This window comes from Choloepus didactylus, chromosome 7, assembly GCF_015220235.1.
Source record: "Choloepus didactylus isolate mChoDid1 chromosome 7, mChoDid1.pri, whole genome shotgun sequence".
Lineage (NCBI taxonomy): Eukaryota > Metazoa > Chordata > Mammalia > Pilosa > Megalonychidae > Choloepus > Choloepus didactylus.
Genome location: NC_051313.1, coordinates 124889542 through 124917243, shown reverse-complemented (window position 1 = coordinate 124917243; position 27702 = coordinate 124889542). Strand labels below are relative to the sequence as shown.

The 27702-nt window shown below is 40.2% G+C and overlaps 1 protein-coding gene across 1 annotated transcript; it reads left to right on the top strand.

Moving 5' to 3' along the window:
* Positions 1-1582: 1582 nt before the first annotated feature.
* Positions 1583-24755, top strand: LOC119540784 (zinc finger and SCAN domain-containing protein 9-like). The gene is given in 7 exon segments (XM_037844730.1): positions 1583-1653; positions 7317-7407; positions 7732-7887; positions 8058-8190; positions 9990-10148; positions 23992-23997; positions 24145-24755. Coding segments are annotated over 7 exon segments (1227 nt in total).
* Positions 24756-27702: the final 2947 nt, after the last annotated feature.

Below are 27702 nucleotides of genomic sequence, written 5' to 3'. Positions count from 1 at the left end.
CAAACAACAGCAACAGCATCACCTGGAAATTTGTTAGAAATACAAACTCTGGGACTGGCAATTTACACTTTAACAAGCTCTCCAGGTGATCTTGATTTATGCTAACCTTTGATAACTGCTTCTCTATTCTTTTTTTTTTTTTTTTTTCTTCTGCAAACATGGTTAACATAGTTACTACCGGTTTAGTACAAGCTTCTATCCCCCAGAACCCGTGTTTCTCCCGTCATTCCAGCGTCAATTTGAGTGTCTATTTTGAACCTTCCGGCTCTGCCAGGATTAATCGCGCTGCCTTCTGTTCTGTCTGTGCCTCCAAGAGCGAGGGTGACTGTTGATGTGGTGTAAAGACACCATTCCATGACCACCAGGAACAACTTGTAGTCTGACAAAATCTGATTTATTGAATCGACGAAGAGAGAGGATACTCCAGGGTAACCGGGAAATGCCGCTCATCAAGAGGAAGTTTCGTCAGGTTTGGGTTCCGATTGAAGGATTCCCAGAGGGCTCTAAGGGAAGCGGGGATCGGGACAGGATTGGTTGCTGTTTCTGAGGAGGTGACGGGAGATTTGCTGGATGTATTCCCAGGTCCTTCTAGGCTTAAAATGTTCTATATCAGAAAGGTCAAAATTGAGGAATTCAGTGGAATCCAAAACAGAAAAACCGAGATCTATTTAGGCAACTACTTACTTAAGGAGATCTACTCCTTAGGCAACTCTTACGCTTTGTGTGCTCCTAACTGGGCGCTGGAGCCGGCTGGGAGCGGCGCGGGGCGGGGGTGGGGAGATGGCAATCTTGGCGACCCCTGTGGTGGTTGCTCGGCTCCCACACTCCTGGCCACGGTCTTTCGTACTGGCAGCATCTCCTGCTTTTTGCTCCAGCTCCAATTCCTTGGTTTCGTCATCCTTCTGCACCCACAGTTCCCCGGCTGGGACAGCGCCTGCAGAAACAGCGGGAGTTTGGTAGGAATTTTGTGGCCTCTCCACTCCAGTCTGTTCTGAGGTCCGCCCTTCTCTCCGGGGATGAGTTCTTGCCAGTGCTCTCAGCCAATGGTCACAGAGCTAGGGATGGCAGAAATATTTATAACCACAAAGGCAGATGAAACCAAAAGATACCACTTTGTTAAACGCTTTGCAAGATAATTTAAAAACAAATACAACAAAGTATTTTTATTTTTTGCATTTATTAAGTGGAAAAAAAATGAATCCCATGATGTCCTTATTCTGTGGTGGAATTTAATTACATTGTTAAAAATAAAGTTATATATTAAAAAAAACAACTTGGTTACAATGTCTGTATTTCTAGAAAATATAATATCCCAAAATAACTGTAGAAGAAATAGAAAATCCAAACAGAATGATTAAATTGAAGAAATTAAATGAAGAAATAAACATTGTCAACAAACTAACCTCCAAAAAAGCACCAAACAAGTTCGAGTCCTAATTCCTGGTCTGTGGACTTGTGAATCCATTCATAAACAGTTATCTTTGAAGATGTCATTAGTTAATTTGATATGACTGGAGTCCTTATAAGCAGAAGAAATTTGGACAGTCAGTTGGAAACAGTTAGGGAGGGAGATGGCCATGTGATGGAGGCAGAAATTAAGTTATGGATTGCTGACAGGCCACCAGCAGAACGCTTTCAGATTTCAGAGAAACGGTGATACTGCCAACACCTTGATTCTGCCAACACCTTGATTTTGGACTTCTAGCCTCCAGAATTGTGGGACAATAAATCCCTGCTGTTTATGCGAACCAGCCTGTGTTACTTTGTTACAACAGTCCTGGGAAACTAAGAAACATTTCTATGGAGAAAAGTCATGTAAACATTTAAATAGATGTGGGAAATATGTTTGATTACATTCACAGGTTTTTGATACATTTCTTTAAAAACTTTAATAAAAAAGGAATAGATGGCTCTTTACATAACATGGTAAAACATAACTAGCTTATGTCAACAGCCATGTTCCTGCTTTTCAGAGAAAACATTATATGCATTCCCTTTGAAGTTAGCAACAAGAAAGATGTCTGTTCTCACCACTATTATTTTCTATTATCTGGAAGAACTAGATAATGCACTTAGTAAGAGAAATGAATAGATATAAAAATTGGAAAGAATGAGTTAAAATCATCATTATATATAAATATGAAGGTTTCCCAGGATTTATTTATAAAATTAAACATATTTATTAAAGAGACTTAATTGACTCCCTACACACACACACACACACACACACTCACACACAGCACACAATGGAAGAAAATACCCCATTTATAATAGCAACAAAAGGGATAAAACATTGAAGAATAAATTTAGGAAGAAATTACAAGATCATAAAAAGAAAACTTTAAACATTCTTGACTGACTCTAGGTATGGAGAGGCATATCAATTTTCTCTACAAGTTAGTCTAGGTATTTAATATACCAATAAAAATTAAAATAGGATTTTGTTTTGAAACTTGTTAAATTGCTTCTAAGGTTCATCTGAAAAAAAAAATAAACATTAATAGCTAGGAAAATTTAAAAAAACAAGAATAATGAAGAAGATACAGGCCATCTGGGTATTAAAACATAAGTTACAATAAATGAAACATTATAGAACTGGCCCATCAAGGAAACAGAATAGAAAATTCAGAAATAGGTACAAATACTGAAGCATTTAATAAGGATGACATTTCAACTTAGTGGGGAAAACATAGATTATTCAATAAACGGTTTTGGGGCATCTGAGTAGTTTTTTTTTTAAAGGTGTAATCCACATTTCATCTCTTACAACTGGATAATTTCCAGGTGGTTCAAAAATTTAAACAGGAAAAAATAAAATCGTAAAAGTACTAGAAGAAATGATGTGAGAATTTTTGTTTATAGTCTTGACACAAGGAATGCCTTTCTTAGCATGACATAAAACTCCAGGAAACATAAAAATATAGCTAAATTTAGTTACTTAAAAATTAAAAATCTATGTGTAAAAAAACCACCACAAAGTAGGATAAAAAAAATTCTAAACTATCACAGACAAAGGGCTAATTTTCCTAATATATGAAGATCATACAAATAAACAAGAGAAAAACCATCACAAATAGAAGAAAGGGAAAAATTAAGGATAGAAAGTTCACAGAAAGGAAATGTACATGAAAGTTAATTTGTTCAATCTCACTCTTATTTAAAGAAATTATAATATAACCAGATGTCATTTTTCAACCTAGCATATTGGCAAAGATCAAAAAGTTTGTTGTGGGTAGGAGGGGATATGACTCAGATATTTCTAGGATGCTGTGGATTTTTATAACCACTCTGGAGGGCAATATAGCAATGCATATCAATATTATAAATGCACATTTTTTTTACTCAGAAATTCACTTCTAGCAAATTATCCTATAGATATACTCACACATCGGCAAGATGCTGTACATATGGAACTACTCAGTTCAGCACTGTTTATAAATGAAAAATTATTGAAAATAGACTAATTGTCCATCAACAGAGGACTGGTTAAAAAAAAATCTGCATAGTGGAATATTACACAACTGTTGAAAATAAAGGAGGCAGTTCTACTACAGGAAAAACGACAAGATTTTCTTTTTCCTTTTCTGAATTTGACACCAAACTCATTTTGGGGCAAATCCTGAACTGAACTGATGAGTCTTAACAGTGTTGTTTTTAACCAACTTAGGATGACTATTATACATTTCATTCAGATGTTGGATTGATGTGCTTTTAAACCCTGCTGGAGGTTCATAACACATGGCATATGTATATTGCCTTTCTAAAATTAAAAAAAAAAAATCTGAATTCTGAAACACATTTGTTCCAAAGGGTTTATGTATAATATATAATAAATACCCATACACCCATTACTTACAGTTTATAATTTTTCACATTTTGCCATATTGACTTGCTCTCTCTCTTTCTCTTTCTCCCTGCTGAGTATTTTAAAGTAAATTACAGATATCAAAACATATTAGCCTTAAATAGTTCAGTACCCATCTCTAAAAACTGAGGACATTTTCCTCTAGAATGATAATATCATCATACTCCCAAAAGTTAAAAATATCAGAGGGAGAGTTTTCAATGTACTTTTTGTATTTTGAATCTGTGACCATATGACTTTTTCAATAAATAATAAAAATTAAAGATACTCTGGATGAGACTTTAATATTTAAAATTGACCAGAAATCTCTGGTCATTAAGGGACAGGAATGAAGAATTCATGAGAATCTGGTTGAAAGCAGAGATTGGCCCCCCAAAAATAAGCCATTTCATTTTAATACCTGTGCCAGTTTGAATGTATTGTGTCCCCCAAATGCCATTATCTTTAATGTAGTCTTCTGGAGCAGACGTTTTGGTGCTGATTAGATTTGCTTGGAATGTGCCCCACCCAGCTGTGGGTGATGACTCTGATGAGATATTCCCATGGAGGCATGGCCCCACCCATTCAGGGTGGGCCTTGATCAGTGGAGCCATATAAATGAGCTGACTCAAAGAGAAGGAACTCAGTGCAGCTGTGAGTGACGTTTTGAAGAGGAGCAAGCTTGCTAGAGAGGAACGTCCTGGGAGAAAGCCATTTTGAAACCAGAACTTTGGAGCAGACGCCAGCCACGTGCCTTCCCAGCTAACAGAGGTTTTCCGGATGCCATTGGCCATCCTCCAGTGAAGGTACCCGATTACTGATGTGTTACCTAGGACACTTTATGGCCTTAAGACTGTAACTGTGTAGCCAAATAAACCCCCTTTTTATAAAAGCCAATCCATCTCTGGTGTTTTGCATTCCACAGCATTAGCAAACTAGAACAATACCCATCTAAGTTAGAGCTGGTGTGAATAGGGCTTTCAATAAGTCCTGACAGAAGCATGGTAGGCAGGCAAAGCCATCCAAATCCAAAATATGTGTCTCTTGACTTGAAGAAAAGTTCTGCTGTCTCCACCATGGAAAGACTACAATATACTCAACTTGGCTAGATATTCTAGTTTAGAGTTGTTTAGAGTTTATTGGGGGCTCTTGCAAGTTGAACCCTCAACAATGGTGGTGTCAAGATTAGCCTCAAGAAAGTCCTTTTTCCCTATTCCTTTCCTTTCCTTTTTTTTTTTCTTTCCTTTTTCTTTCTGAGCTTATGAACAACCTCTCTCATGGCAGCCATGGCCACTATGTTCAAACATTCCTTGTGTAAACACTGATAGGACTGAAAAAAGAGTTGTTGACATACCTGGAGCAAATCATCTTGCCCATTTGCTTATTAAAACTCTCCTACACAGGGAATTCGTGAAAATTTATGAGACACATATATTTTTATAATTGTTGCCCATTGTTTGAGGTCCATCCACATGCCAGTTTCCCCAATCTCTTTGTCACAAATCCTACAAATGTATCTATCTATCTATCTATCTATCTACCTACCTACCTACCTACCTACCTACCTGTTTTAGTTTGCTAATGCTGCCAGAATGCAAAACACCAGAGATGGATTGGCTTTTATAAAAGGGGGTTCATTTGGTTACACAGTTACAGTCTTAAGGCCATAAAGTGTCCAAGGTAACACATCAGCAATTGGATACCTTCACTGGAGGATGGCCAATGGCGTCTGGAAAACCTCTGTTAGCTGGGAAGGCACGTGGCTGGTGTCTGGTTCTGGTTTCAAAATGGCTTTCTCCCAGAACATTCTTCTCTAGGCTGCAGTTCCTCAAAAATGTCACTCTTAGTTGCACTTGGGGTATTTGTCCTCCCTTAGCTTCTCCGGAGCAAGAGTCTGCTTTCAACAGCTGTCTTCAAACTGTCTCTTATCTGCAGCTACTCTCTCAGATACTGTGAGTTCTTCAAAGTGTCCCTCTTGGCTGTAGCAGCTTGCTCCTTCTGTCTGATCTTATATAGTGCTCCAGTAATTTAATTCAGACCCACCCAATGGGCGGGCCAACACCTCCATGGAAATTATCCAATCAGAGTCATCACCCACAGTTGTGTGTGGCCCATCTCCATGGAAACACTCAAAGAATTACAATCTAATTAACACTGATAGGTCCACCCATACAAGATTACATCAAAGATAATGGCATTTGGGGGGACATAATACATTCAGACTGGCACACTTTCTATCTATCTTATGATACAACCTACAGCAGAGCCAGTATCCCAATATATGTGCATCTAAATTGTCCCGGAACTGAGTGGCCTTTTCAATAGGGCTTCCCAATTATATGCTGAAAATAATTCCTTCTGCCCCAGAACACTTACCAAGGTACTTCTATAGGGCAATCTTTTGCAGAACAGATAGGTAGGAACCAGTGTTCCTCAGAGTCATCTAACTAGAAAGAATTTCAATGTGCAGGCCACTTGGTCCTTGGGTGGAGCCTGACTTATTTCTATAATTAAAATGTTTGACTTACTTAACAAGCACACATAAACCAGTTAGAGAGCCTAGCCAACATTTGAGACATTTCATACAAATATGAAAGCTATGTTTACTTGTCACAGATGGGCATCCAAAATGGAAGAGAATAACACATTTAAACAGTCTAGTCAAGTCCAAGAGAAGTTAAGCATTCACTCTCATTATACAGTTCATTAGGGAAGTTTGTATTGAGGGCTTTGCAAGTGAGGCATTGCAAGGTATGTTGGAAAAAATCATCAGGACTTTGATCAGATTTTCTTCATGCTGGTTCTCTTAATGATTACACACATTGGATATTTGGAAGAAGCGGAAGTAGAGCATGAAGCTTGAGTTTATTCAATGCCCTCAGAAAACTAGGTTGAGGAAACCAATTAAAGACATCTACAGAGCTTACATATTTGGAGTTAAAGGTTATCATGGAAACTCCATTGGCATAAAAGATACTTTCTTACTGCTGTGACCAAATAAATAATAAGGCTCTGTTAAAAACAAAACAAAACATAGTTTGCTATAGCAATACCATCATCCTAGCTGGTATAATAAAATTGATGAATGACTAACAGTACTTATAATTTTGCTCTTTGGTACCAATAAAGTTAATTTAAATTGGTTTTGGACTGATTTTGTATTACTACTAAAAATCCAGACACCTTTGAAACACTGCCCCCCCCCCCCCCAAAAAAAAGAGGAAAGAAAGAGAGAGAGAGAGGAAGGAAAAAGAAAGAAAGAAAAAGAAAGGTACATGTCTATCAACATGTAGGGGCTGGGATACTAAACTGTATGCTGATGGACTACAATGCAGCCATAAATTAGTTAGACCTATATGACCGTTGAAGATGTTTAAGATAAATGCAGCGGAAACGTTGAAATAAGTGGAGGAGTGAAAGCTAAATGTAAAGTAGTTTAATGCCGTTTAATATGTATGGGCTTGTGTGTTAGTGTGAAAGAGAAAGAGCGGAATGATACATACAAATTCCAAGCCAACAGTGACATTAGCTTCCCCATAGAAGTGGGACTAAGAAGAGACAGGGTGAGGTTTCACCTTTTACTTTATTTATTTTGGCATTGTCTGAGAGTTGTTTTTTTTCTTTAATTAACAATAAATAATGTATTATTTTTTAAATGCTGTTAACATCAACATTTTCAATAGCTATTGATCTATGCTTCATCAATGTTTCACAGTTTAAAACCTGCATGGTGCCTACACATGTATAAAATTCTGATTATTTAATACCCTGTTTGGAAAAGAACTGGATACCCAGGAAATAAGGGGTTGATTCCAAGGTGAGGAAATCGCAGGAGGTAAGAAACGAGATGGGGAATCCTAGACCGTCCCAGAAGTGCCTCTGCTCAGGCTGCGGAAGAGGATGGGCTGGCATCTTCCCGGTCCTGCCGTTGTTCCCGCTGGTGCGCTCCTTCCAAAGGCAATAGCGCCACCCCTCCACCCCCCCTTCTAGCTGTGATTCTGCTAAAAGATCTGGAGAGAGAGCTTGAGGAACTCCAGCATGAGGTAGGGAGGAAAATTCGTTAGGGAAAAATGTGGATGTGAGTCACCAAGTACCCTTGTATCCTCTGCTTTGTATCCCCTTGACTGTGGTAATTAAACAAGACCCTGGTTCCTACTTCTTTGTTTCTGAGAAGCGTTTCTTCAGAAGTCAAATCTTGTCTTGTTGTCTCCAGATGGTAGCCCACAGACACAGACAAGAAATCCTCTCTAAAGAGACAGTCCCTCTAGGAGAGCAGACATCACTGAGCCCTCAGTCCCAGCACACACGTGGCCCTGCTCAGGAGCCCAACCCTGTTGGAAATACAGGTGAGGGACAGGATTTGTCAGATGTTGGTCTAATCCCACCTGGTCAAACAAACAGCAACACCCCAGAAATGGGAAGATGGGATCAGGAGACTTCTTAACACATGGCAGCAATGTCTAGTGCTTCTGCATGCCTAATGTGCTCACCTTTGCCCTCTTCCCACACATGCAGTTTCTGATTACCATCCTGGAAGTGCTCTGATCTTCTCACACATGGCACATTAGGATGGCTTTCAGGAAGCAGTGGGGAAGACAGCTTTGTGTTTGACAGACATAGGTTTAAATCATGGCTTTGCCTCTTGGAACCTGCTTATACTTGGACAGATTACTTAACCACCTGACCTCAGTTCTGCCATCTGCAAAATGAGGTTGATAATAGTATGTACTTCTGAAGGTTGTTGTGAGCATCAAACAAAACAATTTATGAAAATCACTTGGCACTATGCCTGGCACAATAAATTATGCTTAATACATGGTAGCTGTTCTTATCAGAAAACCACAGTGTATTTTTGCTCATTTGGGTTCACACTTGCAATGGAAAGGTAAAAGTAGTCAGAAGATTGTATGGGAGAGTCCAGTGAACGTTAGACCCTGCCATTTCCTTGAATTAATCTTAGTGGTGACAGTGGGTGTAGTATTGGGCATTTGAAGCTGAGTTAGCTTCCGTCTCTTCTCACAGTTGGCTCCACCTCTGATTTCCATACATACCATCATAGCCTCCTACTGACTTTTGTTTACCTTCTGACAATTATCTACAGTGGGGTTCTGCTGTTTTCAGTGTCACATTACCCCTGTATGTATCCAGCCACACCTTCCCTGGCCTCTCTGCCTCCAGCCTCTGTTTCTTTAATCTACCCTAGCAATCACGTAATTATCATAGATTTCTACACTTGGTACATATCACCTGATTTAAACTGAAATACATTTGTTGAGTAAATCCTTTGCATACCTGCAGTCCTTCCTTTGGCTTCCATAACCTCATCAGATTAAAATTCATTCTGATTTCATTTTCCTCCTTTGTGAACATCTTTCCAGTCTGTTCCTTTGTTTCTTCTTCCTTCTCTCCCCATGAACTTGGACTTCATTTTCCAGCCATCTTCTTTTCTGCCTCTAGAACCCTGCTGAGAAGACTTTATTTTAGGAAGCACATCTAAATTACGTCTAAGTTCACCCACCCATCCATCCATTTATTCATTTATTCATTCAACAAGTATTTATGAAGCCTCTCTTATGGCTGCAGGAGGGTATCCACAGAACACCTACAGATCCAAGAGTTCTCCCTATATATCTGTGAATTCAGGTGTATGATATAAATTCAGAAAAGGCCAATATCTTGAAACAACATACTAAGTCTTTGTTTTGATTGCAAAGACCAAACTGAAATTCAGGATCTTCAAATTTCTAGCTAAGCAGCATTTTAAAATTCATTTTATATCGCTGAGTTTGAGTTTCTGTTTAAATTCATGCTGGTTGTAAAAAATCCAAAAAATTCAGTAGTTTATATAATAAAAAGTGTAAGTTCTCCAACTCCTACTCCCCAAGGGTACCACTCTTATCAGTTTGCTGTATATCTTTACAGACTTCTTTTTAAACATGTAAAGAGGATGTTTAGCTATATGTCTATTTTCCTTGTTTTTTTTTAAATTCAGTTATTAAAGGAGGTGGGATAGTAACATCAATGGGTTTTCTGGTAAGTTTGATACTGAAAGTACTTTGAAAACCTTGGAAGAATCTAGAAATAGTAGTTATTAAAAGGTGGGAAGTGTCTTAGTTTTTATGGTATATGCAAATCCCTTACACAGTTCAGATACAAATATGAAATTTAGGCAAAAGGGCAATGCTGATCTTAATTGTGGCCCATCTCTTCTCTGCAGACACACTTCTGTTTTCCAAACCTGTTTTGATCTCCCAGCTGGAAGGTGGAGAAGAGCCATGGTCTAAGAACAGAGGAGTCCTAACAGGTACCTATGCAGGTATGTGAGGAGGAATACAATGAGATGTGGGACAATCACATCCTGGAACCTGAGGCATCCTAAGAGTACCACAGCAGCTGCTTTCTAGTGTTTACATAGGCTGGGTCTGTTTCTTTCCATTTTTACCTTCAACTCCTTCAAGCAGAGAGGGTCTGATTCAGATAGTCTGACACTATCCAGTGTGTAGCAGTCCTATGGGGTAGCCTTTGCCTCAGATGCCAGTCCCTGGACCAATTGGTTAAACAACTCCTGTGTGCCAGGCACAGTTCTCAGGGAATAAAACAGGAAGGTCCCTGCTCTCATGGAGATTAAATTGTAGCAAGGGGAAGACAAATAATAAGCATGAAGATAATGAGATTATATTGTATGTTAGAAGGTGATAAGCACTATGATAGAAAGCAAAAATAGAGCAGGTTAAGGGAGATTAAGAATGCTATGGATGGAGCAAGCACATTGCAGAATTAAATAGAATATTTAAGATGGGCCTTATTGAAAAGATAAGGGAAGGAAGTGATTCTTGCTGTTATCTGTGGTGAGAACTTTGCAGGAAGAGGAAAGTGCTAGAGTAAAGGCCCTGTGGTGGGAATGTACCTGGAATGGTTGCATATTTGAAAGTAATAAATTACTACCTGGAAGCACCTAGACTAGTAGGAGTTTAATACTTGTTCCATAAATGAAGGCATTAATACATGAAATCATTTTCCTTGGAAAGTTTTTTTTTTTAATGCAATTTTATTGAGATATATTCACATACTATACAATCCTCCAAAATGTACAGTCAGTTCTTCAAAGTATACAATAGTTGTGCATTGATCACCACAGTCAATCTTTGAACATTTTCATTACTCCAAAAAATAAAATAAAAATTAGACTAAAAAAGAACGTCCAAAACATTCCATGCCCCTCCTCCCCCCATTGTTCATTTAATTTTTTTTCACACTCATTCATTGTTTTTTTTAACTTTATCAAAATGATAAAAAAAAACAGTAAAAAAAAAAAACAAAAACATTTCAAACAACACCAAAACAGGAATTAAAAAAAACAAATAACCTAAAATAACTACATTGCCTCCAATATGTTCCTACACTACCCCAAGAAAATAGACTATACCCCAACAAAGGAATAAAAAAAACAAATAACCTAAAATAACTACATTTCTGTGAACTTGTTCCTACCATACCCCCCAGAAATTAACAAACAATAGTCATTCCTGAGCATTTCCAGAACATTAAGTTTACCCTCCAGAACCTATCTGTTCTTACTAGATTATCGTTCCACCATCACTATTTGCTGTCTGTTGCGAGGTCCCCTACATTTTACAATGTAAACCATTTATTTTATATTTTTCACAACGTTCACATTAGGAGTAGCATACAATATTTCTCTTTTTGTGCCTGGCTTATTTTGCTCGGCATTATGTCTTCAGGTTTCATCCATATTGTCACATGTTTCACGACATTGTTCCTTCTTACTGCCGCATAGTATTCCATTGTGTGTATATACCACATTTTGTTAATCCACTCATCTGTTGAAGGACATTTGGGTTGTTTCCGTCTCTTGGCAATTGTGGATATTGCTGCTGTAAACATTGCTGTGCAGATACCTGTTTGTGTCACTGCTCTCAGATCTTCTGGGTATACACTGAGAAGTGCAATTGCTGGATCAAAGGGTAAGTCTATATCCAGTTTTCTAAGAAACCGCCAGACTGACTTCCAGAGTGGCTGAACCATTATATAGTCCCACCAACAACGAATAAGAGTTCCAATTTCTCCACATTCTCTCCAGCATTTGTAGTTTCCTGTTTGTTTAATAGCAGCCATTCTAATTGGTTTGAGATGATATCTCATTGTGGTCTTAATTTGCATCTCCCTAATAGCTAGTGAAGCTGAACATTTTTTCATGTGTTTTTTGGCCATTTGTATTTCCTCTTTAGAGAACTGTCTTTTCATATCTTTTGCCCATTTTATAAATGGGCTGTCTACTATTGTTGTTGAGTTGTAGGATTTCTTTTTATATGCAAGATATCAGTCTCTTGTCAGATACATGGTTTCCAAATATTTTTTCCCATTGAGTTGGCTGCCTCTTCACCTTTTTGACAAATTCCTTTGAGGTACAGAAGCTTTTAAGTTTGGGGAATTCCCATTTATCTATTTTTTCTTTTCTTGTGTGTGCTTTGGGTGTAAGGTCTAGGAAGCAACCTCCTAATACAAGGTCTTGAAGATATTTCTCTACATTATCTTCTAGGAGTTTTATGGTACTGTCTCTGATATTGAGGTCTTCAATGCATTTTGAGTTAATTTTTGTGTAGGATGTGAGGTAGGGGTCCTCTTTCATTCTTTGGAATATGGATATCCAGCTCTCCCAGACACATTTGTTGAATAAACTGTTAATGTCCCAATTCAGTGGTTTTGGGGACGTCATCAAAGATCAGTCAACCATCGTTATAGGGATCTATCTCCTAATCCTCAGTTCAATTCCATTGATCGGTATGTCTGTCTTTGTGCCAGTACCATGCTGTTTTGACTACTGTGGCTTTATAATAAGCATCAAAGTCAGGAAGTATAAGTCCTCCCACTTCAGTTTTCTTTTTTAGAATGGTTTTAGCAATTTGAGGCATCTTCCACTTCCAAATAAATTTGATAACTAGCTTTTCCAAGTCTGCAAAGTAGGTTGTTGGAATTTTGATAGGAATTGCATTGAATCTGTAGATGAGTTTGGGTAGAATTGACATTGTCATGACATTTAGCCTTCCTATCCATGAACATGGAACATTTTTCCATCTTTTTAGATCCACTTCTATTTCTTTTAGTGACGTTACATAGTTTTCTATTCTATTTATAGGTCTTTTACATCCTTGGTTAAGTTTATCCTAGGTACTTGATTTTTTTAGTTGCTATTGAGAATGGTATCTTTCTCTTGGAGTGTCTCTTCAGTTAGGTCATTTCTAGTATATAGGAACATTAGTGACTTATGTGCATTAATCTTGTATCGCACAACTTTGCTAAATTTGTTTATTAGCTCAGGTAGCTCTGACATCGATTTCTTAGGGTTTTCCAAATATAAGATCATAGCATCTGCAAATAATGACAGTTTTACTTCTTCTTTTCCAATTTGGATGCTTTTATTTCTTTGTCTTACTGGATTGCTCTGGCTAGCACTTCTAGCACAATGTTGAATAACAGTGGTGACAGCGAGCATCCTTGTCTTGTTCCTAATCTTAGAGGTAAGTCTTTCAGTCACTTGCCATTGAGTACTATGCTGGCTGTGGATTTTTCATATATGCCCTTTATCATATTGAGGATGTTTCCTTCAATTCCTGCCTTTTGAAGTGTTTTTATCAAAAAAGGATGCTGAATTTTGTCAAATGCTTTTTCAGCATTTATGGAGATGATCATTTGATTTTTCCCTTTTGATTTGTTAATATGTTGTATTACATTGATTGATTTCCATATGTTAAACCATCCTTGCATGCCTGGAATGAACCCCACTTGGTCATGGTGTATGATTTTTTAAATATGTCTTTGGATTCGATTTGCAGTATTTTCTTGAGAATTTTTGCATCTATATTCATGGGGGAGATTCGCCTGTAGTTCTCCTTTCTTGTAGCATCTTTACCTGGCTTTGGTATTAGAGTGATGTTAGCTTCATAGAATGAGTTAGGTAGTGTTCCATTTTCTTCAATTTTTTGAAAGCGTTTAAGTAAGATTGATGTCAGTTCTTTTTGGAAGGTTTGGTAGAATTCCCCTGTGAAGCCATCTGGCCATGGGCATTTGTTTGTGGGAAACTTTTGGATGATTGATTGGATCTCTTTGCTTGTGATTGGTTGGTTGAGGTCTTCTGTTTCTTCTCTGGTCATTCTAGGTTGTTCATGTGTTTCCAGGAAATTGTCTATTTCCTTTACATTATCTAGTTTGTTTGTATACAGTTGTTCATAGTTTCCTCTTGTAATATTTTTTAATTTCTTCAGGATCTGCAATAATGTCGCTTCTCTCATTTATTATTTTGTTTATTTGGGTTTTCTCTATTTTTGATTTTGGCAGTCTTACTAGGGGCTTGTCAATCTTGTTGATCTTCTCAAAGGAACAACTTTTGGTGTTATTTATTCTCTCTATTGTATTTTTGTTCTCTATGTCATTTATTTCTGCTTTAATCCTTGTTATTTCTTTTTTTCTACTTGGTTTAGCATTGGTTTGCTATTCATTTTCTCGTTTCTTCAGTTGTTCCATTCATTCTTTGATTTTACCTCTTTCTTCCTTTTTAATTTATGCATTTAGAGCTATAAATTTCCCCCTCAATATTGCCTTTGTTGCATCCCATAAATTTTGATATGTTGTATTCTCATTTTCATTCATTTCTATCTATTTAGCAATTTCTCTTGCTATTTCTTCTTTAACCCACTGATTGTTTAGGAGTGTGTTGTTTAACCTCCAGATATTTGTGAATTTTCTAACTCTCTGATGGTTATTGACTACTAATTGTATTCCATTATAATCAGAGAATGTGCTTTGAATAATTTCAATCTTTTTAAATTTATTGAGGCTTGTTTTATGGCCCAGTATATGATCAATTCTGGAGAAAGTTCTATGAGCACTAAAGTAGAATGTGTGTCCTAGAGATTTGGGATGTACTGTTCTATATATATCTGTTAATTCATATTCATTCATCAGATTGTTTAGGTTTTCAATTTCCTTATTGTTCCTTTGCTGGTTGATCTATCTATAGAAGAGAGTGATGTATTGAACTCTCCCACAATTATTGTGGAAACATCTATTGCTTCCTTCAGTCTTGCCAGTGTTTGTCTCATGTATTTTGGGGCATAGAAATTTATGATTATTTCTTCTTGTTGAATTGCCCCTTTTGTTAGTATATAGTGACCTTCTTTGTCTCTTATAACATCCTTAGATTTAAAGTCTATTTTATCTGAGATCAGTATTGCTACTCCTGCTTTCTTTTGGCTGTAGTTTGGATGGAATATATTTTCCCATCCTTTCACTTTGAATTTGTGTCTCTGTGTCTAAGATGAATCTCTTGTAAGCACCATATTGATGGTTCATATTTTTAATCCATTCTGCCAATCTGTATCTTTTAATTGGGGAGTTTAATCCATTTGCACTCAATGTTATTACTGTGAAGGCATTTCTTGAATCAGCCATCCTATCCTTGGTTTTTGTTTGTCAGATATATTTTTTCCCTCTGTTCTAGTTTGCTAATGCTGCCGGAATGCAAAACACGAGATGGATTGGCTTTTATAAAAGGGGGTTTATTTGGTTACCCAGTTACAGTCTTAAGGCCATAAAGTGTCCAAGGTAACACATCAACAATTGGGTACCTTCACTGGAGGATGGCCAATGGTGTCCGGAAAACCTCTGTTAGCTGGGAAGGCATGTGGCTGGCATCTGCTCCACGTTCTGATTTCAAAGTGGCTTTCTCCCAGGACATTCCTCTCTAGGCCACAGCTCCTCTTCAAAATATCACTCTTGGTTGCTCTTGGGGCATCCTCTCTTAGCTTCTCTGGAGCAAAAGTCTGCATTCAACAGCTATCTTCAAACTTTCTCTCATCTGCAGCTACTCTCTCAGCTTCCATGCATTCTTCAAAGTGTCCCTCTTGGCTGTGGCAAACTCGCTTCTTCTGTCTGAGCTTATATAGTGCTCTAGTAAATTAATCAAGGCCCATGCTGAATGGGTGGGGCCACACCTCCATGGAAATTATCCAGTGAAAGATCTCTCCCACAGTTAAGTGATCACATCTCCATGGAAACATCCAATCAAAAGTCTCCAACCCAATCAACACCAATATATTTCCTGCCCACACAAGACTGCATCAAAGATAATGGTGTTTTGGTGGACATAATACACCCAAACCGGCACACACTCTCTCTCTTTATTTTGTTTAACATACCCTTACTAAATCTCTTTAGTTCTCAACCCTTCTCCATACCTCTCTCTCCTTTCTTCTTTTCTCTGCCAGTAGGGCTCTCTTTAGTATCTCTTGTAGGGCAGGTCTCCTGTTAGCAAATTCTCTCAGCATTTGTTTGTCTGTGAAGATTTTAAGCTCTCCTTCAAATTTGAAGGAGAGTTTTGCTGGATAAAGAATTCTTGGTTGGCAATTTTTCTCTTTCGGAATTTTAAATATGTCATACCTCTGCCTTCTCACCTCCATGGTCGCTGCTGAGTAGTCACTGCTTAGTCTTATGTTGTTTCCCTTGTATGTGGTGAATTGCTTCTCTCTTGCTGCTTTCAGAACTTGCTCCTTTTTCTAGTTTGCTAATGCTGCCAGAATGCAAAACGCCAGAAATGGATCGGCTTTTATAAAGGGGGTTTATTTGGTTATGAAGTTACAGTCTTAAGGCCATAAAGTGTCCAGGTAGTTCATCAACAATCAGGTACCTTCACTGGAGGATGGCCAATGATGTCCGGAAAACCTCTGTTTAGCTGGGAAGGCATATGGCTGGCTTCTGCTCCAAAGTTCTGGTTTCAAAATGATTTCTCCCAGGACGTTCCTCTCTAGGCTGCAGTTCTACAAAAATGTCACTCTTAGTTGCTCTTTGGATGTTTTGTCCTCTCTTAGCTTCTCTGGAGCAAGAGTCTGCTTTCAACGGCCATCTTCAAACTATCTCACATCTGCAGCTACTCTCTCAGCTTCTTTGCATTCTTCAAAGTGTCCCTTTTAGCTGTAGCTCCTCTTGAAAATGTCACTCTCACTTGCTCTTCAAAATGTCACTCACACACATCCCAAAGTAATTTGGGCAGATAATAAAAAATATATTTACATCCTCCCCCACCCCCCAGCCCCAAGGAGCTGGGGGAAGGTGCAGAAGTGTTGGACTTCCTCACCTGGACTGGTGTTGATGTTGTTGCAAACATTGGGACTGGCGGTTTGATGTGCTGAGCCCTCGATCATGGGACTTGCCCTTATGAAGCTCATTACTGCAAAGGAGAGGCTAAACTTGTATATAATTATGCCTAAGAGTCTCCCCCAAGTACCTCTTTGTTGCTCAGATGTGGCCTTCTCTCTCTCTAACTGAGCCACCTCGACAGGTGAACTCACTGCCCTCCCCTCTACATGGGACCCAACTCCCAGGGGTGTAAATTGCCCTGGCAATGCAGGATATGACTCCCGGGGATGAATCTGAACCTGGCATCGTGGGACTGAGAGTATCTTCTGGACCAAAAGGGGGATGCAAAATGAGACGAAATAATTTCAGTGGCTGAGAGATTTCAAATGGAGTCGAGAGGTCACTCTGGTGGACATTCTTGTTGGGGACGCTTACACCTTCAGCGATGCCGGAAGCACACAACATGGCCGCTAGAGCTGATGCAAGAATAACCTTGAATAGCGTCAGCCTTCTTTACGGAAACAGTAGCTCCCGCCTAAGCAGTAGCTAGTTCACGCCTAAACAGTAGCCGCCCATTGGCCATCCACCCCAGCAACAGCAGCCACCAATCCCAGACTGCCACCTGTTTTTACTAGCCACTCCCTCCACCTTAGAGCATATATACCCTGCCTCTTCAATAAAATTTTGCAGCTTGATCAGAACTCCTGTCTTGCTGTCGTTCTTCGTGTCTCTTGTCCCATACCATTCTTCCCTCGCAGGAGTTAGAGCCTCGGTTGATCGTCCCGCGGGCCGGGACAACTGGCGCCCAACGTGGGGCTCGAGCTTTGCGAGGGACAGAACGCCGCACTCAAGGAGAGAGGCCTCTCACACTCACCGCACCCGGGATCATCGCGAAGGAACTCGCTCGCGAGACAGTCCACTCAGCAGTCAGTCAGTGTCGGCGAAAGAAGAAAAGAAAAAGGAAGAAAAGGTAAGCCCCCACCCCCACCATGGGACAAGCAACTTCCCAGCACCAATTATATATTAGTCAGGTCAAAGAATCACTCAAGGCACGAGGAACTAGAGTCAAGAAAAAAGATCTCACACACTTTTGATTTCCTACTAAAGACTTGCCCCTGGTTCCCTCAGGAAGGTACTATAGATCACCAATGCTGGCTGCGGGTTGGAGATTGTCTAAAAGACTACTTCCGAACCTTCAGTCCTGAAAGGGTTCCTGTCACTGCTTTCACCTACTGGAATCTGATTAATGAAATCCTAAAAGTCCATTCTCTGGCCCCTGATATTCAAAAGCTCTGTAAACAAGGGGAAGAAGTGCTAAGGGAGCACTCTCGCCCCGCTTCAGAAACCAATTCAGTAATTATTAACATGTCTGATGTGCCTCTAAACAGTGACCCAATCAAAAGTAGACCAAACACCCCTATCAGTCAGGTCTGTCCGCTAGCCAATCAGTGTAAGGTTGAAACAAAGTCTGAAAACTTACCTTCTGTAGAGGATAATCCCCTTCCTCCGTTTCGGCCACCTCCTTATGCGCCTGGTCTTTCAGAGCCAAATCCTCAACCATGTCCTCAATTTTATCCAGTCACATCCCTGCCTCAGTTCCACGCTTTAGAGGAAGCCGCGGAAAATCTCCAGCTGCACGCCGATCATTTTAAAGAGGCCTTTAATCAGGAGCGCCTGCGAGCTGCCAATTTGCTTGCTGACCTCCGATCGGCAACTCAAAGTATTACAGCCCTTGCACTCCCAGAAAACGTCCCCTCATCACGTCCCCACTGCACCCACTACTCTGGGTTCATCTCCCAGCCACTCCAACAAAAGTGCTCTCGCCATACGTTGCTCTTACAGCTGCCCTCATAATTAAAGGCCGACAAACTAGCCGCCAACTGTTTGGAAAAGATCCCGACTCCCTTATTATCCCATACACCCAAGATCAGATCCATTGGCTTTCCCAAACCAACGATGAATGGGCTATCGCATGCTCTTCATTCCTAGGCGATATTGATAATCATTACCCAAACGACCCATTAATCCAGTTCACCAAAATCCATCAATTCACCTTTCCCAAAGTCACAAAAACAAAACCAATAGACTCAGCTATCTTAGTCTTTACCGATGGCTCAGCCAATGGAACCGCAGCATATGTTATCCAGACCAAACATTTTCCATGCCTTCTCCCTATACTTCAGCTCAACTTGTCGAACTCTATGCTGTCCTACAAGTCTTCTCCCATCTTCAAAGCCAACCTTTTAATTTATACACTGATAGTGCATATATAGCTCAGTCTGTACCGCTATTAGAAACAACTCCATTTATCAAACCATCCACCAATGCAGTCCCCTTATTCTCAAACTTACAAAAATTAATTCTTAAACGACACCACCCCTTTTTCATAGGACACCTCCGTGCCCATCAGAACCTACCAGGCCCTCTAGCGGAAGGTAACGCACTAGCAGATGCTGCCACCCAGCTAATATGTTCCAATTTTTGTGATTCTCTAACCCTGGCCTCTCAAGCCCATGCCCAACACCACTTAAATGCAAACACTCTCCGCCTGAAATTCAACATTACAAGGGAGCAGGCAAGAGAAGTTGTTAAAGCCTGCAAAAACCGCGTAACTCACCTGCCAGTCCCCCATATGGGAGTCAACCCAAAAGGGCTCATCCCAAACGAAATCTGGCAAATGGATGTCACCCATCTCGCTAGTTTTGGACAATTTAAATATATACATGTCTGTATTGATACGTACAGTGGATTCATTCAAGCTAGCCTACAAACGGGAAGCTTCAAAGCATGTCATCTCTCATTTACTACATTGCTTCACCGTTTTAGGCCAGCCTAAAATCATTAAAACAGATAATGGACCTGGGTATACTGGCAAAAACTTTCAAGCATTCTGTCAGCAATTGCAGCTTAGGCACATTACGGGAATACCGTATAATCCCCAGGGCCAAGGAATAGTAGAGCGGGCACATCGCACCCTAAAAAACACCCTGTACCGCCAAGCAGAAAGCACTCTCAGTTTCACAAAACAACGACCCCGAGACCTTCTACACCATGCTCTTTTTGTTCTTAACTTCTTAACCCTGGACATCAATGGACAGTCTGCAGCTGACAGACACTGGCATCCCAAAACACACTTGCAACAAGCCACTGTTACGTGGCATGACCCCTTAACATCACAGTGGAATGGGCCTGACCCCGTGATTATTTGGGGACGAGGCTCTGCTTGCATATACGATCAAGAAAAAGAAGGCCCTCACTGGCTCCCAGAAAGACTAATAAAACATGTCAATTCACCACTGCCAAAAAAAACCCCTCAAACTCCAAAACCCCCTCTTAATAATAACCTCTCCAGGGAAAAGGCCTCTCCCTGAGAGAAATCTTTTTCTTCTCTCCTCCAGCACATCAACACTCCAATAACCTCGCAACTCCTGCCGTAGCTGCCCTGCCCGCGCCAGCCTCCATGTCAAAACTGAGGGAAGGGCTTCAAGAGCGCAAACATCAACGGGAAGCCCAAGGAAGCTCCTCCTGGGGATTCAGCACAATCCTCCCTTACATCCTCCCTATATTAGGCCCCTTAATAACCATACTCCTTATAGTTTCCTTCGCACCCTGGGCAATCAAAAAGATTATTCAACTAGTCAAAGACCAAATTGATTCTGCGCTAGGCAGGCCTATTCAAGTGCATTATCACCGGCTTCACCTCGCTGACCAAGGTATGGACCCATACCAGGATGATACCCCCTCAACTGGGTAAGCGACCCCCTCCTACAGGAGCAGCATATCACTCGAAAGTATGCTTCTAGCTTATGCTATGATTGGTACCACTGGGTGCAAGGCAAAGCACTGCAAAGGAGGGCCAAAATACAGTAAACGGCCGTTTTCGAGCTCCTTGAGAAGTATGCCTCATTTGCATAGGGGTTCACTCTGCAAAAATTCCCCTCCCTAGAAAAACAGAGCCACAGACAACTTGGGGAATGAGGCCTCTACTTCCCCCAGCAGGTTAATGCCAAAAGAATGCTCAATCAGCACTTCTTCCTCCATCCTTTTTGAAAAACAAAGGGAGGAGATGTTGGGGACGCTTACACCTTCAGCGATGCCGGAAGCACACAACATGGCCGCTAGAGCTGATGCAAGAATAACCTTAAATAGCGTCAGCCTTCTTTACGGAAACAGTAGCTCCCGCCTAAGCAGTAGCTAGTTCACGCCTAAACAGTAGCCGCCCATTGGCCATCCACCCCAGCAACAGCAGCCACCAATCCCAGACCGCCACCTGTTTTTACTAGCCACTCCCTCCACCTTAGAGCATATATACCCTGCCTCTTCAATAAAATTTTGCAGCTTGATCAGAACTCCTGTCTTGCTGTCGTTCTTCGTGTCTCTTGTCCCATACCATTCTTCCCTCGCAGGAGTTAGAGCCTCGGTTGATCGTCCCGCGGGCCGGGACACATTCTATGCACTATATAGATAACACCTCTTAGGTTTTAATGTATTGGAATAGCTAGAAGTAAATACCTGAAACTACCAAACTCTAACCCAGCAGTCTGGACTCCTGAAGATGATTATATAATAATATAGATTACAAAGGGTGGCAGTGTGATTGTGAAAGCCCTGTGGATCATACTCCCTTTATCTAGTCTATGGATGGATAAGTAGAAAAATGGGGATAAAAACTAAATTACAAATAGGGTGGGTTGGGGGATGGTTTGGGTGTTCCTTTTTCACTTTTATTTTTTATTCTTGTTCTGATTCTTTCTGATGTAAGGAAAATGTTCAGAAATAGATTGTGGTGATGAACGCATAACTATATGATCATACTGTGAACAGTTGATTATATACCATGGATGATTGGTATGTGAATATATTTCAATAAAACTGAATTAAAAAAAAATGTCACTCACAGCTGCATTGAGTTCCTTTTGTTTGTCAGCTCATTTATTTGGCTCCAGTGATTTAATTTAGACCCACCCTGAATGGGTCTCCTTTGCATGGAAATTATGCAATCAAAGTGATCACCCACAGTTGGGTGGGTCTTATCTCCATGGAAACATCTAATCAAAAGGTCACACCCTAATCAAAAAGATTAATCAATCTGCCCCACAAGACTGCATCAAAGATAATGGCATTTGGGCACCATAATGCATCCAAACCAGCACACTCCTCTTCAGCATTTGACAGTCTGATCAGAATATGTCTCAGAGTGGGTTTATTTGGATTCATTCTGTTAGGAGTTCGTTGGGTATCTATGATTTGCATATTCATGTTGTTTAGAAGGGCTGGAAAGTTTTCTCGAACAATTTCTTTGAATACTCTTCCTAGACCTTTACCCTTCCTTCTCTTCCCCTTCTGGAACACCAATGATTCTTTTATTTGTGCGTTTTATGTTGTCCATCATATTCCTGAGATCCATTTCTAATTTTTCAATTTTTTTCTCCATTCTTTCTTTTGTACTTTCACTTTCAAGTCTTCACTCTTCCAGTTCGCTTGTTCTTTCCTCAGCTTCTAATCTAGTACTGTGTCTCTCCAGAATCTTTTTAATTTGATGAACAATTTCTTTTATTTCCATAAGGTCATCTATTTTTTTTTATTTACTCTTGCAAATTCTTCTTTATGCTCTTCTGGGGTCTTCTTCATGTCCTTTATATCCTATGGCATGATCTCATTGTTTGTGATTACTTCTTTGATTAATTGCTCCAAGTACTGTGTCTCCTCTGATTTTTTGATTTGGGTGTTTGGGTTTGGGTTATGCGTATCTTCTGGTTTCTTCATATGCTTTAAAATTTTCTGTTGTTTTTGGCCTCTTGGCATTTGCTTGTCTTGATAGGGTTCTTTTAGGATATTCAGACTTATTTGAACAATTGTCTATAATTTATGAGAGCTACAGCTTGGTGGAGTGCACTTTCCTTATATTACCAGTAGATGGCGCCCCCGAGCCACCTATTATCCTCAAGCCAGTTCTTCCCAACTTTGTCTGTGCAGCGAGTAGGGGTCTGGATCTTTTGGGGGTTCAATCAGTGCACCAAATTTCCATGTGCAGTTGGTGTAGCCATCCCTGAAAGTGGAGGGTGTGCCCTGTGCAGTTAGGGAGGGAAGGTGGCTTTAAGACTCAAATCTCCCAGCCTTTCCTGGAGATTTAAAGCTGTTGCATGAGTCCAGCCCTTTGGCTCAGACTTCCCAACTGTCTCTGTCCCTGGAATATATGTAGGGCCCTTTGGACTTCCATGCAGGACCCTGCCTCCAAGCCATATACTCCATGAGCCTCTGTGGTGGAAGACTGCGTAACATCACAGGCGAGCAGAATCTCCAAGGGAAGCTCTCGGCTGTGGTGCCGCCCAGGGGCATTCCCAGCCTGCCGAATAAGATGGCTGTATGGGACGTGATAATTTCCCACTTCCGTGGACCTCCACCTTCCTAGCTCTGGGACAGTTAGCTGCAGGTGTGTGAAAGGCTATCGTCCACACCAGACACTGAGGTGGGTGCCCAGTGCATGGAAGGCACTCCCCACTGTGCTCGTCTGCGTGGCTCTCGCTATTGGATCCTCAGCCACTTTGGGGATTTTTAAACTAATCCATCTCCAAATGCCAACCCCAGCCTTCTCCCCACTGCAGCATGGCTGCTGTTTCCCCAGCAGCCTCACTCACTCATTTCTGAACACAGACTCTCAATTTCACCAAGTGCACAGTCACTGTGGATGCAGTGGACCTTCTCTAGTTGATACAACCCTGGTAGTGGTATTCTGGAGCACTTTCTGTCTTTTAGCTAGTGTTTTTCATGGAGAAGTATTTTGCTCTGTCTCTCCTAATCCACCATCTTGGATCCTCCCTTGGAAAGGTTTTGAGGCTCTGTACCTCAAAAAGGGGAGGGAGTTCCAAGGGGAAACTCCAGAGAAGCCACCCTGATCCTAACCCTTCCCTCCCCATGAAGAAGCTTTCTCCAGGCCCAGTTCATTTGGCGAAGGCCTGAGCTACATTTAGGCAAATATTAGCCTCATTACCTAGAAGAAGGTGCTACCACACTGGCCCTTCTGTTTCTAACCTCCTTGTTCTTTGATGTTAGATTTTAAGTGCATTGTATTTCTGTGCACATCATAATTGTCCTATAGGCTCACTCACAAGTGACATTTACATAGTCTTTTTCTGTTTCATGTGGAGTAACCAAGACTGAGGACAGAGAGTTGGTGCTAAGGAAAGACTGTCCTAGGATAGTGGAACCACATGGGAAAATGTTTCATGGACAGAACTGGGAGATATCACATCAGCATCCTCGACATGGAGAAGTTGGTGAACATAAGGAATGGATAAAGAGGCAGTGGGAAAACTCCTTAGGAAAGGAACAACACAAATGTAATGAATGTGGGAAGAGCTTTGCTCAGAGCTCGGGTCTCATTCGACATCAAAGAATTCATACAGGAGAAAGACCCTATGAATGTAATGAGTGTGGGAAAACCTTTAGTAGTAGTTCGAGTCTTTTTAATCACCGAGGAATCCACAATATAAAAAAATGGTACCACTGTAAGGAGTGTGGGAAGGCCTTCAGTCAGAGTGCAGGTCTTATCCAGCATCAGAGAATCCACAAGGGAGAGAAGCCCTATCAGTGCAGCCAGTGTGATAAGAGCTACAGTTGGCATTCATTTCTCATCGAGCATCAGAGAAGCCACACTGGGGAGCGACCCCACCAGTGCAGTGAATGTGAGAAAAGCTTCAATTGCCACTGCAACCTTATTCGACATCAGAAAATCCACACAGTGGCTAAACTGGTCTAGCCCTTGCCACGAGCAGTTTTTCCAGATCACTGGTCAAGTCATGTAGGGTATGATAAGACAAGGAAATGTCTCTCTTCTCCTGTCTTCACTAAATGTGTGTTTGTTTTTGTTTTCTTACTAAATATGTTTTGGAACAAATCACTGTCCTGTGACTCAGGGATGTTTTAAAAGGAAGCTTGAGGTTTTTTAGGCTGCTGCTTTCCCCCGTAGTCCTTTATCCTTCCCCAGTTCTTACTACTCCCTCTTAATCTCTTTGAGATGGCTGTGAAACCCTCCCAATAATATAATAAATTGTGCTGCTGTAGCCAAAATGCCTGAAAGATCTGTGTCTGTGTTTCATTCATAATGGGCACATAGCGCTCTACTGATATTTTGTAATAATTAGGCCTTTCATGTTCCCTGTGACCCATGCCTGCATCATAAATGCCTTTTCTGCCTTATTTCTTCTTCTGACACTACATGATTGTCCTTTGGAATCGTGACCAGTGTGGTTACTCAGTACTTTGCTGTTTGCAGAATGCTTTCATTTACTTAATGTCAGTTGGTCCTCATGACAGTCACACAGGGAAATGAGTATTATTGTTATCCCATTGTACAGAATAGGAATCCAAGACTCAGCAAATCAAAGCATTAGCACCAAGGCTTAAACCCCATACTCTTTTAATAACCTTTTTATTTTGGAATAATTTTACACTTTAACATTAAAGTTGCCAAGACAGATACAGAATTTCCATATACCCTTCATCCAGCTTCCCTTAATGTTAATGTCTACATATATTTTTATTTAAACCCTTGGCTTTTGACTCCAAATTCCAGTCTCTTTACAGTGTCATGCTTCATATCTATATTATCCAATTTCTTCATTCAAGCTTAGTCACAAAACTCCACTGGTGCTGCTTGGGACTAAAACAGACTTGAGACTTAATGCACAGTCTAAAATTTCCCTTGTCCCAAAAGCCCTCTTTCCCTCCCCTCCCCTCTTTTATGATTTCCCCACCAATGCTGTAGCCCTATCTCTTCCCTTTAAGGTGTTTCACTTGATTTGTGAAAGTTTCTACAGAGATTTCTAGAGCAAAGGCAGGAAAATCCTGCAGTTTGCTTGGGATGACCCTGTGCATACACCCCCCACCATAGTACCCTAGTTTTAGTGAAAGAGTGTCACTGTGAAAAAAGTGGGCCACTGCGCCCACCCAGCCACCCACCCCCAAGCTCCACGGCAGTGGCTCAGAGATTTTTGTCTATAGAGAGGCAGGCCATAAGAACATAGAGCTCTAAGGAGCTCCCCAGTGGAAATGACTTAATTTGCAACAGAGAGTAAGGAAGTTCAAGCCTAAGGGTGCTTTCTAAAACAACAGTAGATTTTGGTGGTAGGCAATTAGAAAAAAGTAACTCCATGAAAGTCAAAAGATTACCATTGGTTAGCTAGTTTACTAGAGAGAATGAGAGAAACAGATAAGAAAAGTCTACTAGGGTCAGTAAAAATCTGAAAGAATGACCTTCAAACTAACTTGCAAAAGGTCCAGATTTAATTGGATCACGATGTGGAACAATTTATGTCCCAGAGGATTGTCAAAAACAGTAGAGCAATCAGCCACCAATTAGTGAAGACTAACAGTTGCGGTAATACCAACCAAGGCAGACAGCTTAACAAAAGGATCAGGGAAAGAGACAAAGAGAAACCTGCTAAAACCATTGTTATCTCATGGTGGCTGGCCCCTCTGAGGCATGCCATCACAGGCTTCACATTGCAGGGGAAACAGACATGTTAAAACATTGTTGTAATTCTCACTAATTTCTTGTTCAGTTCATTCCTAAGTATGTAATCTTTATACTGACTATTACAATGGGGTCTCTTACTTTTATTACATTTTCTAACTTGATGTTTGCATATATGAAAGCTACTAATTTCTGTACATTTCATTTTTTACCCTATCTCACTGAATTCTACTGCTTACAATAGTTTTTTCATTGATTTTCTTGAATTTTTATATAGTCTCCAAATAGTTACTTCCTGTTTTCCCCGATTTTCATTCCTCTGATGTCTTTTTCTTGTATAATCATGTTGGCCAGTACGTATAATAGAAAGTAGAATGATAATAGTAATAGAGAGTTGACAATCTTGGCTTTTGCAAAAGGATATTTTCGTATGAAGGAGACACTTTTTATGTAGAAACATCTATTAATGTTTTCTTTCATTTGTTCTGGTCTTTGAAATAACACAGAAGCTTTCCTTATTCCAATGTTATTTTTCCAGTTCTTCCATGTTTTCTTTATGGATTCATTTGATATTTAGATGTTTGGTCACTTTTATTGGTTTTTTAAATTTTATAACAGTTTTATTGAGATGCAATTCATATACCATAAAATTCACCATTTTAAATTATAAAACCCTGGTTTTTAGTACATTCACAGAGTTATGCACAACCATCACCATTATCTAAATTGCAGAGTATTTTTGTCTCACCAAAAGAAAACCCACACCCATTAGCATCACTCTGCACTCCACCCTCAGTCACTGATAACAAATAATCTAAATTCCGTCTCTATGCATTTGCCTACTCTGGGCTTATTATATAAATGGAATCATACAATATGTGTCCTCTTGTATCTGGCAACTTTCCCTTGACTTAGCCATTCCATTTCTAAGTATGAACCTAGATGTTGTGCAGAGATTGGAAAAGGAGAAGGTCAGAGCATGGTTGTAGGCTTCAATTAGAAAACAAAACTGTTTCATATTTGTACACCACTGTTACCATCAGAAAACATGGTCCTATATAGTTAGGCCCTCCTCATCCCACTTCAAACAGAGAAACAAGTCTCTTTGTTTTGGTGAGAAGATGAGTTTATTGAAGATGCATCCACAAAGAACTGGAGGAAAAATCTTTCCAAGACCAGTTCGAAGTGAGAAAGGTGATTTGGGCTTTTATAGCCCAAACAGCCAAAGGAA